The sequence below is a fragment of the Micromesistius poutassou genome (genome assembly GCF_964030765.1).
Source record: "Micromesistius poutassou genome assembly, chromosome: 10".
In the NCBI taxonomy this organism is placed as follows: domain Eukaryota; kingdom Metazoa; phylum Chordata; class Actinopteri; order Gadiformes; family Gadidae; genus Micromesistius; species Micromesistius poutassou.
In genome coordinates this window covers 6,268,460-6,283,459 of record NC_140280.1, presented here as the reverse complement: position 1 = coordinate 6,283,459, position 15,000 = coordinate 6,268,460, and the positions used below count along the sequence as shown (strand labels likewise).

Below are 15,000 nucleotides of genomic sequence, written 5' to 3'. Positions count from 1 at the left end.
TGTGCGTATGTGTGTGTGTGTGTGTGTGTGTTTTTAAAGGGATCTGCAGCCCGAGACCAAAGAGCTGAGGATAAGACTCCTGGAGCAGAACGGCGCCAGGGAGCGTAAGGCAACACTCGATAGTAATTTACTACCGCTGGCTACAAGGAAGTGTGCGCTCAGCGCTAGGGTGCAGCCCGGTGACGAGGCAATGTCCACCCGAGAAAACACCGCCACATCCACATGTTCTCTCCCAGATCCTGTTCAGTCCTCGTTTAGTCGAGTCTAGATTAATCTGGATAGGGTCTGAGATCGATCACAGAACAGAATTCAGATAAAGGTCCTTAATGAGCAAGTCATTGGACATGGGGACATTGGGGATCAAACCCATTTCTTGTAGTTATTATAAAGTGATTTAGATAGTTGTTTTGACTAGATGATCAGGGAGAAAGCGTTCAGGTGAATATCCTGTGAATGTCATGTGGAGGTGGATGTTGCTACTGAAACAATGGAGGTAATAACAATGTCGTGCCCATCAGAACCAGCTACACAGGTTTCTATGTGGATGTTAGTCAGACTGCAGCAGTAAACTAGTTCACACTACAGGGTCATTAGTAGGTTTACCAGTGAAAGTTCACTTTGGGCGGATTGGGAACTTGGACACCAACCAGTCAGACTTTGGCAGTCGGTTTTGATTTGTCGTCTATATTGTCGGCTGTTTTGTTCCTTCCTGATTCACCCGACAAGCATTTGGAGGCCAGCGCTGTATGTGATGCTTAGAACAAATTGCCCTGTTTACACACTTAGCATTACAGTGCCAGTCGTTAACACGATGCGGCCGACACCTCATCCACAGTGTAGACCAAACACTTAAGTCTTTGTGTTGACGTGCATGCCCAAATGTCATGGAAACGCTCCACTCAACTACTCCACTGCCTCTTATTGGATTAGTCGGCAACTCCTACTTTTATAAAGAGTACGATCATCTATGCATCTGTAGTACATCTCTGATTCTACATGGATGTAAAGTATATGATGAAAGGACTGAAGCTTAGGTGGTCCGCCATGAAATAATAACAATGGTTTATAATTGGTTTGAGTCAGACGCCTGTTACATTTACATTTTACATTTAGGGAATTTAGCAGACGCTTTTATCCAAAGCGACTTACTACATTTGTCAGAAGAAGGTGAAACAGTATATCACTGTCGGTACGCTAAGGATATTCAAGCCATAGCCTGTTCTCAGGCTCTTTACTGAGTCACGCTAATGAACACCAACTTCGAGCAACAATTTAAAATGTGCAACATAATGTTCCTCCCTACCCATAATGCCACATGGTAGAGTACATGCTGTCCTATTAAACAAGCTGACCTTCTCCCCTGTAGAGTTCCTGCCCGGGCAGGCCTCCATAGCGCTGGACGTGGGTGGTAAGGTTCCCACCGGGCCCCTCACCGTGTCGGTGAGCCCGGGCCACGGCCTGGCCCCCAGCGTTACCGTCACCTTAGAGGTGAGTTCATCTGGAGGGCGGGGGAGGGCCGACACATAGATGTGTTGGCTCAAACGCTCGAGAGCAACAATGTGCGGTCAAAGTACACGTTTTATGTTTGATGTGCGATATTTGTATAGTTCTATTTGTTTTGCGTAGCTATACAGATGCCTCTGAGCCGGCAGGATTAACGCTGGTTGTAGTGTGGCAGCTGCAGTCAAATGGCCTCTCCAGATTTTGATCTTGGAGGGAATTGGCTTGACCTACTTGAATGAAAGATATATTTTTACATCATTTAGACCTTTTAGATCATTTCTTTTTTTGACTCCAAGGTCGGAAAAGCACCAAATTAGCAGGCAGTTAAGCAGTTTGAACTAGACTACAAACTTAGTTTGAAAATGTTTTTCAAACTAATTCTGTGAACTGCGGGACAGTTGGGGATACAAATAAAGAAATGGTCTCTTGCTGTAACTGGAAAATAGCCAGGCATGTTGTGAATTGAATAATATATATTATATCAAATGTTTAATTACATATAATATGTAATAATGTATACAATATATAATAAATATCAAATATAATAATTATGTTTTTTATATAATACACTATATAAAAAAAAGACATACAGAATGGATAAAAAAAATACATGCAAATACATGCAGTGTCACATATCACATATGATAAATGCGCATCGTACATAATCCTAATACATAATCCTAGTCTAATAGATATATCCCAAACACAGCTGCTGTATGTGGAGTCGGAGGCGTCGTGCGGGGGTCACAGCCCCTCGTCGCTCCGCAGCTCGCTGACCCCGACCAAGAAAGTGGACGTGGACCGCACCATCATGCCGGACGGAACCATCGTCACCACGGTTACCACCGTCCAGTCGCGGCCCAAAGAGCGCAACCCCGGTATGTCACGGCTCATCATGGGGTCAGACCACGAGGGAACAGTGGGGAGAGTGCGTCTTTGTGGGGTCCGTCTGCACGGAGGTCTTGAGACGCCAGCAGGCTTCACATATTGAAAACGCACACCTCTGGGTTATCATTTTTCGCACTTCTTGTCCTCCGAAACACGCCGACGCGAACGTTACGTGCGACTAACGCTGTGTCAGAAAGATTTTCCGATTTCCCCGTCTCCGTGGCGATCCCAATGGTCTTAACTAAGGGAACGTGCGGGGACCAAAGCGAAACCGTTTAAAACGGGTCGGTCTGTAATTGGGCACCAGTGGTCTCGGCTAGCCAAAATATGTCTTGAAATATCGACTTTGAAGTCATATCGAAGTATGCTGACTTCTTTACTGATAGCAGCGGGGGACTTTGTGCGTTTTTTTATCGGTTTGGGTGTTCAACTACGTGTGGGTGTGTTTCTTTTGTAGGTGAATCCCCATTGCCCTCCCCCTACAAGGTGGAGGTGACGGAGACGGGGCCGACGGTCCTGTCTGACAGCAGGGGCAGCCCGGTTCCCAGCTGTGAGTAGGGAGCAGACCACCTGCTCTGCTAAGCTTCATCCTACAGAGAGAGATACAGACATACACAGAGCTCCTCTGTATGAACAGGGGCATGTAGAGTGCCGGGCTGCTCTAACCCTTGTGTTCAGGCACGTTGAAAGACACACTGTGTTTGGACGCAGTTACTCCAGGATCCCTACAGGGGAGTAGAACTGAGAGTGTAGTGTGACAGCAGCACACGGACCTCACAACGAATGACACAAGACAGAATGTTGTGACAATGTGAAACCGCACATCAAACTCTCGAGTTGAAGTTATTCATTGTCAAATCGAACGCTGATACCGACTCCTTGTCCTCCTCTGACAAAATGTATTGTTAGGGAAAATGTTCTGACATGGGTGTGTGCCAGTTTTAGAATGAGTTTGAATAAATTAAAACTTGTGTTTCTTGTTTTTTCTCTGTTTTTCTTCTGCGTGTGTGCTTTGTGGGCGGATGTGCATTTGTGTGTGTTTGTGTGTGTGTTTGCTTGTTTGTGTGTGTGTGTGTGTGTGCTGAATGCTCCAGTGAGCCACCCAGTCACCAATGGCCTGGACCCCGTAGCAGAGACGGCCATCAGGCAGCTGACGGACTCCTCGGGCAGAGTCTCCAGGAAGACTCCGACTAAAAGGAGCACGCTCATTATCTCGGGGGTGTCAAAGGTCAGGGCCGACGAAACTATGTCACCGCGTTCACGCTTTTAATTAGAAAACCTGTGGAGAACCTCCGAACCAGGCCAGTGCATGTTCCACACGTCTTACTGAAAATGTGTCAAATGTTCCCCTACACAGTAATTGGCTAAAAATACAAAAAAAAAAGTATCTATTAATAGGTCGCCTTACCTGATATAGAGGTTATTTTATATTATATTATTTTATATTCAGCAGGTAAACATTTGCTTCTGTTCACTAATACTCCGATGTAAACACTTGCGTTGACCCACCATACAGATAAGACTGATCAGTTAGATCCCTGATCTGATGGTATGCACTGGTCCAACACTGAGTTTGTTTTCCACGCGGTAGGCCCCCCTCTCAGAAGACGACAACGCGCTGTCGAAGGGCTACGCGGCGGCCATGGACGCAGCCATGCACGCCAACCACCAGGGGGCGGCGCCGCGGCCGGACCCGGACGAGAGGACGCCGTCGGACGCGTCGGAGCGGCCCTCGGTGGACGACGTGGAGTCTGACACCGGCTCCAACGGCGTCATGGAGACACGCAGCCTCAAGGACCACAAAGGTACCGCCCCCTTTCCTCTGTGCGTCCCGCGTGACGTTGACAGACAGGTTGATGGTCCCTATCCAAAATCATGGTCACTTTTTTCTTTTTACGTCTGTAAATATCCATCACATGTGACCATTTGAACAGAAAGGTATTTAGACAAATGCGTAAAAGTAGTGAGCGCAATACATAATGAGCGCTGTATATAATATCAAATTGGACCTCTGTGTAAGCCTGTAAACGTCGGATCATTTGTCCGATTCGGACGACTTCAACTGGACCAATGACGTCCATCGTTGTCCCCCCCCTCCCCTCTGTCCCCTCTGTCCCCCCCTTCCCCTCTGTCCCCTCTGTCCCCTCTGTTCCCCCCTTCTCCTCCATCCCCTCTGTCCCCTCTGTCCCCTCTGTTCCCCCCTTCCCCTCTGTCCCCTCTGTCCCCTCTGTTCCCCCCTTCTCCTCCATCCCCTCGGTCCCCTCTGTCCCCTCTGCTCCCCCCGTCCCCTCCATCCCCTCTGTCCCCTCTGTCCCCTATGTTCCCCCCTTCCCCTCTGTCCCCTCTGTCCCCTCTGTCCCCTCTGTTCCCCCCTTCTCCTCCATCCCCTCGGTCCCCTCTGTCCCCTCTGCTCCCCCCGTCCCCTCCATCCCCTCTGTCCCCTCTGTTCCCCCCTTCTCCTCCATCCCCTCGGTCCCCTCTGTCCCCTCTGTTCCCCCCTTCCCCTCTGTCCCCTCTGTCCCCTCTGTCCCCTCTGTTCCCCCCTTCTCCTCCATCCCCTCGGTCCCCTCTGTCCCCTCTGCTCCCCCCGTCCCCTCCATCCCCTCTGTCCCCTCTGTCCCCTCTGTTCCCCCCTTCTCCTCCATCCCCTCGGTCCCCTCTGTCCCCTCTGTTCCCCCCGTCCCCTCCATCCCCTCTGTCCCCTCTGTCCCCCAGTGGGCTTCCTCCGCAGCGGCTCCAAGCTGCTGTTCCGCCGGCGGCGCCGGGACAAGGACCCCGCCGTCAGCCAGTCCCACGAGGACCTCTCCCAGACGGGGGAGGGCTCCGGCCCGGCCGCCTCCGCCCCCGCCGCCTCCACCCTCAAGCGCAAGAGCTCCGGGAGCTTCTCGCGCCGCCTCATCAAGCGCTTCTCCTTCCGCTCGTCCGGGAAGTCCAAGAGCGGCGGCGGCGGTGGCGGCGGCGCCACCAACGGAGGAGCCGGGGCGCCGGGGAACTGATCGCCGCGGCGACCCGGGGATTACAGCAACGCAAGGGTCACTTTATCCGGCTGGATCATGGGCCGGCGCGGAACCTCCTCTTCAACCCTCGGTTTAGTTTCCTGTCACTGACAAGACGCTAAACACCATGACATCATTCATGACATCACAGACAGATGGTGCTATGCGCCCCAGGCGGGCGGCGTCACCTGTCGGTCTCTGCAAGGATTCCCCTGGGAGGGACTCGGAGAGAGACACCTGCACTTCAGCACAACATAGGAGTAGTCATAAGGAGGTAGATCGAGTTTCACTTCATGTGGTATTTAAGGTGTTTTCTTTTTTTGGGTGGGTGGGGGGGGGGTTGCGTCCTCTGCTGCTGGTGATTAAAGGGTCACGGAGTACGATCTTGAGACTGTTCGACATGGGCAATACGACCAGAATATGCCTGTAGATTGTTGAAATATGCGAGTTGTATTTCTTTCTTTTTTTTATGCCCATGACAAAAACGTTTTAATATATGTTATTCAAATTAAGGCTTGGAATAATGTACTTACTAGTACATTAAGACATGTATGGCTATTTTAACTTTGTGTTCTGCTGACTGTGTAAACAAAGAAACAAACCCACCCTGTTAAACCGTACACAGTGCTCCTTTAATTGTGAGGAGGATACAAATGATGAAATGATGAAATGCTGTATGCGCTTTTATACACAAGGGGGCACTAGAGATGGGATTGTAACTGTAACAACTATTTATTGACATACGAATATTATTATTGTTTGCACTCTGGTTACGGTTTTTATTTTATTGTCATTAGCACATTATTTTATGAACAGATTTGAGTCACATAGGACTTTAGAAAAAAGTGATGTATTACTCTGACTTAAAAAAATTCAAGTGCTATTTTGTGTGTGTTGAGTTGTATAGTAGGCTATGAACATTGATTTGTGTGTTTAATTTAATTTTGTATAGTAAATTAAAATAATTAACTTAATAATTTACAAGTTAATTAATAAATCAATGCCTCGATCTTGAATTAGATGTACATAAAGGTCTTGCTTATACATTGGGGTTTTTAATAAGGTTTTTTAATGTAACTTAATGTAGGCAAAACATTGCAGGTATTGTTTTATATTGTTTGGTAGTTCAAACTGAGTTGTTGTTCCATGAAGAGACATACAATGAAATATTAACACATGTACTCAAACGCTCGCAAATCAAAACATGTTCATTTTTATTTGTTTGTCTTTAAACAACTGAGTCAAGAAACAATTGCAGGCTACAGAAAGCTTTGCAAGCATAACAACAATAACAACACTACATAAACTATATATCAATATAAATAAATAAATACATAAATAACTTCAACAGGGGAACCCTGGACATCAAGACATCATAGAATAAAATCTCACTTCCTCATCCCCATCAGTAGAATTTTTAATATAAAGCATTTAAGTGTCCTGTTATGCATGCATGTACACTGTATTCTAAGGGTGTAAAACCTTTTGCAGTAATTCAATTTTTTCTTTCTATTTTAAACAGGATAATTATCTGGTAACGGGTGTGGCAAGCACACTGGCAATTATGTATTGTTGTCTTGTGATCTTGCAGTTACCTCCTCACATCAAATAACATGGTTCTAATAACTTTTCCTTCCATAAACATACTTACAAGCATATAATTTAATTCAAGAAATGTCCATCAGCAATATTGTTATATATATGTAAATATATAATTCAGGTTGAGTAAAAAAACATTTAATCTGAAGCTACAGGATATAATTGAATTCAACACATGCTGATTTCTCAGGGCTGTATGTCAATATACCGTACAAGAGATATTTCCTGTCTGTTAGTATTTGTTCCTCAAAAGACAACCTTGGTATGGGAACCAAGGAAAGATGGTCCATTATGTTTGCAAACATCACGTTCAGAACTGCTAATTTAAGACATTTTCTACCGTACGAAATAATATAGTTCTTAGATACAAAGATAGGGTCATGACCACCACAGTTCAAAAGGTAGGCATTACCCAGTGTCAATAAGCATTTTACTATTTGAGTCTTTAAATTGGCCAATAAAACCACAAACAAATGTTGTGAAAAAGGTAAGGCAACTATTGTCATATGCCATTTATAATTTGAAATGCCCTCAATGTGAAAATAATGTTTACTATATTGCAAATAAATTATTTTTCAAGCCTCTCAGTCTACGACAGATGTGTGTGTAGTTTGATTGGCTATGGTTACACAATGTGCAAAGCGCCAAAATGTTCAAAGTAAAAAAAAAAAGCTGACCTGATTGCCGCTAAAACTTGAGAGGCGGGCACATCAACCAATGGCACGAAGGAGGGAAAATCATGCTCTCGTACCGCGAACCTGATTGGTCATAGGTCAAGTACTCAAACCAATCGTTTCTTTGTTCATTAGCTATTCAACATTGCGGGCGGGGCTTGTTCTGTAACGATATATATCCGGGTCAACTTCAACCAGTGACTATCAGCGATCTGCAGTGCTGCTAGTTTTGAGCCGTTACCCCGACGTATCATCATTGAAAATGTCTGGAAGAGGAAAGACCGGAGGCAAAGCCCGCGCCAAGGCCAAGACCCGCAGCTCCAGGGCCGGGCTGCAGTTCCCCGTCGGCCGCGTCCACCGTCTCCTGCGGAAGGGTAACTATGCCCACAGAGTGGGTGCCGGAGCCCCTGTTTACATGGCCGCCGTGCTGGAGTACCTCACCGCCGAGATCCTGGAGTTGGCCGGCAACGCCGCGAGGGACAACAAGAAGTCTCGCATCATCCCCCGCCATCTCCAGCTGGCGGTTCGTAACGACGAAGAGCTGAACAAGCTGCTCGGCGGAGTGACCATCGCCCAGGGAGGCGTGCTGCCCAACATCCAGGCCGTCCTGCTGCCGAAGAAGACCGGCGGGCAGGCTGCTGCGCCCAGTGCCGGCAAGGCGGGGAAGAAGGCCTCGTCTCAGTCCCAGGAGTACTAGGCTGCTGGCCTGCTCCTCAATGACTTGATACCCCAACCCAAGGAGTACCAGGCTGCTTCCCTGGTCCTCAATGACTTGATACCCCAACGGCCCTACTAAGGGCCACCCAATTGTTCACTGAAAGAGTTGTTACTTTCGTTCATGGCATTCCTCTCGCGTTGTACACCCCCCCCCCCTTTAAGTTTTCGCTCCCAATTTTATAAACCCTTAATAAACCCTTATTTTTAACACTGACTGGGTGATTTGTACAATACTGGCGTCGAATTTAAATGGGTTAACCTTAAGATTATGGTGTTATGATGTGCTAACGTTTGTCGAATGAAATGAATGCAGGTCATTGCAGATGCATTTATGCGAGTGAAATGGGGGGGGGGGGGGGTTGGGTTAAGTGCTGTGTCTTTGCCCTTTTGAGCATGGCTGGTCCCCATGTTTAGTAGTTTGGGTACATGGTGCACTATAGTGATTGTACTCTTAAAGCGAGACCCGACTTCTGCCGAACCGCAGAAGATTTTCTGCAAAGCTCAATACAGTGAAGAAACTAGTTGCACATAGCTGCTCGAACAAACTGACGAGGGGTAGCGTTAAATACGTTTACGGTAACTAAAGTTCCTGCAGAGCTGGCGTTCTGTTCTGAAAATGGATTGGAATTGTTTATTAAATACTGACGATGTGCTGAAAGTAAAACGAGACATTGGGTTAAGTAGATACCGGTAATGATTTAAAACTGGGCTGCTTTACTCGTACGTATACACGAACGGTCAGCTATTTTCATTTGATTAAATAAAGTCAACCGATAATTAGACCTTCTGAATCGTATACTGGTTATGTGTTTAAAATGAAGTCAAAAGTCCATGGCCTCATTGTCATATGACCTTTAGCAGGCCAAATGTGATATTGAAATTCCCGCCATGGCTGTCTATTGGGTCATTAAGCACACATGTGCTTTATTTTATTATTTATTTATGCATTCAATGTTTACATCGTGTTCATGACCGCGTCCAACAGGATGCACATTCGCTGCCACACTTAACTGTAACTGTAGAATCACACCAGGTGCTTCCTCAAGTAAACAACTGCAAAACATGTGTCATAATAACGTTGTGGTACTGCACAAGGTTGTTGATCCTACTGATAAGAAATGTTCGTCTACAGGCTTTTTCAAAAGGTAACGTATACAAAAGCCGTGAAAGCCAGAAAGCCATAACATTGAATACACTGAAACTCGTGTATGAGATTATTAACTATGTACTATATTAAGGTGACCAGATTTCTGAGACAAAATCCGGGGGCATTATGGGTTCTGCGGTGTAAAAACCTCCAAACATGTAGTGTTTTTGTCATAGAAAACTAAAACGGGGACTGCCCTTACCCTGGCGGCCAGGGGGGGAGGGTCGGACGGAAATGTTGACGGGGGGGTTTCGGATCTCTCAGTCACAGTCAAATCCGGGGACATTTCCGGGGACAGCCGTAGCCGGGGACAGGTCACTGAAAACGGGGACTGTCCCCGGAAACCGGGGACGTCTGGTCACCTTATATTATTTCCCTACAACAATTAAAAAAACTACAAACGAACTGCAAACGTCTATAATGATAAAACGCTACATTTCATAACCATAGGATGACATTTTTCTTATCCTAGTAAACCTGTCGCCTGTACGGAATCAAAGCTGAATAGTTAAACATGGAATATAAAATGTTTTGTTTATGCACTAAACCTACTTCACCACTAGGGGTCAATGTTTTATTGTTAAAAAAAATCGATATCATAAAAGTTTAGAAAGCCCAGAGCAAAAGCACTATGGGTGTGTATTTTCCACCGACTTCTGGAACAATGTTTTCACCGAAATGTTCCACCTTCCATACTCCTTAAATACCCATCTTGTATTAGGTTATGAATGGAATAGCTAGAATAGACCTTTAAAGAATACCGAAAAACACCAACGCTTGTGCCTAGAGCGCAAACGGATGCGGAACGTTCTTGCGTTCTCGTCTTGACTCCAGAGGCATAATAAATCCCAAGCGGACTCACTCACAGACTAGTCTAGTCTAGTCTTGATGTTCATCCATTTGAGTGTGCAGAACCACTTTACAAATCGACGAATATGGTCATGATTATTCCAGCAGGCCTATATGTAAATATATATGGGTACCATTGTCTGTGTTAAATTATATATTGTGAAGGCGCCTCTATGTTATGAAACCTTGTGTGTTACCATATAAACTATATTTCATTATAGTAAAAGGTGAAATAAGGCATTTTTAGTAACTTCAATTGAGACCAATAACATGGAATTCACAGCCACACCTGGTAAGTATGCTTACTAAAGGCTTTCTTACACCATCAGTGATCAGAATACAATCCACGGGGCAGTAGATTGGACACTTAAAGCTATAGTAGCACCCCACTCCCTGGCTGTGAAAATGCATATTGGTAGGCTATTTAGGTTTGGAGGAAGTCTAGCACTTTTTTTGTTTCTTTCCAGCCTGCACTTTCTATTGAGAATGTAATGTGAGTCGTTAACTCACAAACTAGTATCAGAACACTTTGCCACCCTGGAAAGCATTTACATTCAGATTGACTTGAATTGAATTGTTAAAAAGTGATGTGATTGCTTAATGTGACATCAATGCTAGGCCTACAGGTATGTTCAGTAGGCTATGTAAGGCCTAGCATGTTTTGTATTTTTCAAGAATTCGTTTTTACATTAAATTTCACTCATGGAAACTGGCCATCGAGGAGTAAAATATCCTACAAAGGGGATCTTTCTGTCTACTTTTGGCGTTTTGTTTGCTTGTAAAGTAAAGCGTGACTCATTCAGACGGACTGAACCATTACTCATGGCTCTGAAAAAGTCTCCAACACCAGCAGCCAAAACATTCACACTGAGAGGAAAAATGTGGAGGTATTTTTGCACCCTTGCCGTCTGACTCGCTAAACTGAACAGATAAAGAGACGCTGGGTATCCTGAAATATGCCCAAGGGGTTATTTAAGTTTATTGATATTCCTCGATATGAATATTTTAAGTTTTAAGAATATTAATACGTTTTTTTGGTCTTTCATCTCATTTGGCCGAAATATCTTCACCCTGCTTCAAGAACCTTCTCTGACATGACTGAAACACAGACGTCAAAGGACCATAGTTTTTATTTTTGCAGGAATCCATGATGGTGTTGAATTCATGGTTACGGTTACAATGTGAATCAATCAACAATCAATCAACAATCACTCATATTTATGTTTGTGTTAATTAGAGCTGAGATAATGGAAAATGGTAAGAAATATTTAAAACGAAAATCGAAATTCGTAGTTGCATCGATTTTTTTTGGTAGAAATGTGCAAAGACTTAAACCCCACAGTTGATCCAACGTTTGAAAAAGTAAAATAGTTGGGAGATGTGGACAGTTAAACAATAACTGGTCTGAATTGCAGAACAAATCTGCCTTTTGTTAATGCTGGAATGTGTGTGTGTGTGTGTGTGTGTGTGTGTGTGTGTGTGTGTGTGTGTGTGTTTGCCAGTGTGTGCTTGTCTGAATGTGTGCACATGTGTGCTTGTTTGAGTGTGTGTGCATATGTGTGCATGTTTGAGTGTGCGTGTGTGTGTGTGTGTGTGTGTGTGTGTTTGTGGAGCAACGAGAGACAGATCCCACTCAGGCCAGGAGACAGAGTGATGAGATGTAGATGGAGGGATGGAGGAAGGAAAAGAGAGAGAACTAGACAGAGGGGGAGAGGGAGGTTTAGGCGGGGCGACAGTGTGGGCAGTGCGAGGGGCTGGGACTGCATGTGTGTCTGGATCCACAGTGAGGAAGCCCACACCGACTCCAAGGGAAGGACACCAGCATGCCTGTCCCATTGGGGAGAGCAGAGGATGATCTGTCCACAACGTGAACCTTTGGATTTAAGCTCTGGGGCGCACTAAGAAACACATCTCTGGTAATGAAATTTGTTTTCTTAACTTTCTTACTCCATGACTCCTTGACTGATGAATGACTTATGGGATGCCTGCGTCTTACTTACTTTGTGTGTGTGTGTGTGGGGGGGGGAGGGAGAGAGGGAGGGAGGGAGAGAGAACGATTGTGAGAGAAAATGAGAGTATGTGTGCATTATGAATTAGAGGAAGAGAGAGAGAGAGAGAGAGAGAGAGAGAGAGAGGAGAGAGAGAGAAAAGAGAGAGAGACAATCATCTCTTGTTCAATTCTGAGTTTGAGTGTCCTAATCTCAATGGGGCCAACGGGTTCTTTACAAAGTGTGTGTGTGGCTGTGCTGCCATTTGTGTAGTCCTTTTTTTGTGAAAGAAACTATTGTCCCTGTTTAAGTACTTGTATCCCCATATTATTTAACCAACACAAAGGCAGGCTCAGTCTCCATTTCACCATACAAGCAGACATTATAGTAGACCAGGTGATGATGATGATGAAGATGACAATGATGCGATGATTATGATGATGATAATGTTGATGATGATGATGATGATGATGATGCTGATGAAGGTGTGATGGGTCAAGGCCAAAAGCGGCTTGTTGGAGTGTAGAAGTAGAGCGGAGGTGGGGGGAGAGGAGGAAGAGGAGGAGGAGGAGGACAACTGAGGGACAAACAGAGCAATGTTTCTCTGAATGGAGGCCGTTTCCTGAGTGGGAGATCCGTCCCAGAAGGGGGTCTCTACACCAGGTCAGGCACTGACATATGTACCACACATTAAGTCATTATATGTGGGAGGTCAGTGGGGATGCTTCTGCAATGCTTTTTTAGATATATAATATCATAACAGATGTCTATGTTATGACCTCTCCTATTCCTGTTGTGTTGTTTGGGGTAGGGGAGGCCCATCCATTCTGTCTCTGTCTGTCTGTTTGTGTTGCCATTAGAGAAGACCGTTAGACATCACAATAAGTCAACCACAATCGATTCAAAATCCAAAGGAGTGGGGGAATCTCTGATGGTTCAAAACATTGAATAAGTGGATGAGTCGCACTTGTTGCTTCCTCCGTGCTGAGGCTGGGAGCACCGTGGTGTACAGGTGTTCCTGCGGGGCCACTGCCTCCATGAATGGGATCAGGGTTAGAGTTTCCGTGTTAAAAACAGCACTGCCCTGCAGTGCATTTTTGTGGCTTTGTGGTTTTTCAGTTCTGCACCATTTTCCATGTGTCTCACTGTTTGGCGGTAAAGTCGGATGTTCTCCTCGGGTCGGGTGAGATGTGTGAGATTTTCTTTTTCCCCTCCCTATTCCTCTGCTCGTAACGTGCGACCGGACACACTAAACTGAGGTGTTTCTTCTTCCACTGTGCTTGATTCCCTGTGGTCTGTGCATCGTTTCGTCTGAGCTCCAGTGTCCACACTAGACCTCACTCTCTTATGGAAGCGGCTGAAGAAAGTGTGTCCATTGATGTTGACGTCTGGCACTACAACTGCCAAAACGTTTCTGTGACTTCCTGTTTATTTGAAAATGAGGAGATGGCTTTTTTCAACGTTCTTAAAAAAGACAACTATTTTTATCCCACCAGTCCCAAGAGGATCAATCCTTTGTGTGTACCCACTGGGAGTCACGGGGTAAAAGGAATCTAATCAGCACCTATTAGCTGTGTTTGGTGGGGGTTTCCCATACATTTCCAGTGACTATGGTTAACCCCTGTTAACGCCGACCTCCACTCCCTGTTGCCTTAACTCAAACAGTTGTCCATATGGTTAGCTTTGCTGCCTCTGCTTTCTCCCCCCTCTGCATTTCCGCCGGCACTTCTGAAGTGACCCCGACCATGGGAAGTGACTCGAGAGAGATCAATAGTTGACAGTTTCTTTCCCCTCTCGCTCTCTCTCTCTCCCACTCTCTCTCTCTCTCCCACTCTCTCTCTCTTTCTCGCTCTCCCACTCTCTCACTTACACACTCTCACTCTCTTTCTTTCCTCTCTCCCCCAAAAGATTTCCTGTGGGACATCTGAAAGAGATGGCTCATGGGCTGGCCGACTTCCTGTGGAACATAGTGTTTTTGTATTCCAGCCACCAAGGAACGGATAATACACAGCTGTGCTAAACAAACTTTTCCTTCTCCACCTCAGCTCCACCTCCATCCCCCACTACTACGACTCCAACCCACCCACCTGATCATCTGTATTACTGCCATGTGTATACATGTCTTCAAACAGGAAGTTGATGTTTTTAATAACATTTCTGTCAATGTGAATTCCATCAGGGATTCCCATCGTCTGGAGTCGAACTTAAGCAAGCAAGCAATACCACACCACGCACCAGAGCATGGCCAGTGACACATTTGTTCTGCTCTTATTTAATCTTCAGTCCTGGGTCTCAAAATCAGTGTTTTTGTAGTGGGGAAGCACACGTTTCCAAGGAGTGAAGAGTGTTTGTTCAGCATGCTCATGTATTTGTGCTGGGATTAGTTGCCCTGGGGTTGGTCTTTTTGGGGTTTTCATGAAACCTGTGAAGAGTAGCAGACAGGGCGGATTAGTCTAGTGCATTGGTTCTCAAACTGTGGTACCTGTACCACTGGTGGTACGCTTGCGCTATTTAGTGGTACGCAGACGTATGTTATTATTATGTTGATTTTAAATTTATTTAAAATCATAATATCAAAATACTAGTACGAATGGAAATACATTAACTATGAGATCATTAAAATGGGGTTTAAAATAAAA

General features: G+C 45.4%; 3 protein-coding genes across 4 annotated transcripts in view; all 3 read left to right on the top strand.

The window, feature by feature from the left end:
• Nucleotides 1-5,654, top strand: part of c2cd2l (c2cd2 like) — a 16,753-nt gene extending 11,099 nt beyond the window's left edge. For both annotated transcript variants that reach the window (XM_084474184.1, XM_084474183.1), the window contains 7 exons: nucleotides 40-104; nucleotides 1,367-1,488; nucleotides 2,213-2,381; nucleotides 2,849-2,941; nucleotides 3,486-3,619; nucleotides 3,983-4,196; nucleotides 5,107-5,654. In XM_084474184.1, the coding sequence (XP_084330310.1) occupies nucleotides 40-104; nucleotides 1,367-1,488; nucleotides 2,213-2,381; nucleotides 2,849-2,941; nucleotides 3,486-3,619; nucleotides 3,983-4,196; nucleotides 5,107-5,387 (1,078 nt within the window). In that variant the 3' untranslated portion in view covers nucleotides 5,388-5,654. The remainder of the gene's footprint in view (nucleotides 1-39; nucleotides 105-1,366; nucleotides 1,489-2,212; nucleotides 2,382-2,848; nucleotides 2,942-3,485; nucleotides 3,620-3,982; nucleotides 4,197-5,106) is intronic.
• Nucleotides 5,655-7,858: 2,204 nt separating this feature from the next.
• On the top strand, nucleotides 7,859-8,587 carry h2ax (H2A.X variant histone). The gene has a single exon (XM_084474634.1). The coding sequence runs from the start codon at nucleotides 7,923-7,925 to the stop codon at nucleotides 8,355-8,357; it is 435 nt and encodes a 144-aa protein (XP_084330760.1). The 5' UTR covers nucleotides 7,859-7,922; the 3' UTR covers nucleotides 8,358-8,587.
• A 3,580-nt stretch (nucleotides 8,588-12,167) lies between these two features.
• Nucleotides 12,168-15,000, top strand: part of phldb1a (pleckstrin homology-like domain, family B, member 1a) — a 33,852-nt gene continuing 31,019 nt past the window's right edge. Inside the window, exon 1 of the mRNA XM_084474792.1 lies at nucleotides 12,168-12,289. The gene's annotated coding sequence lies outside the window, so the exon portion shown is untranslated. The remainder of the gene's footprint in view (nucleotides 12,290-15,000) is intronic.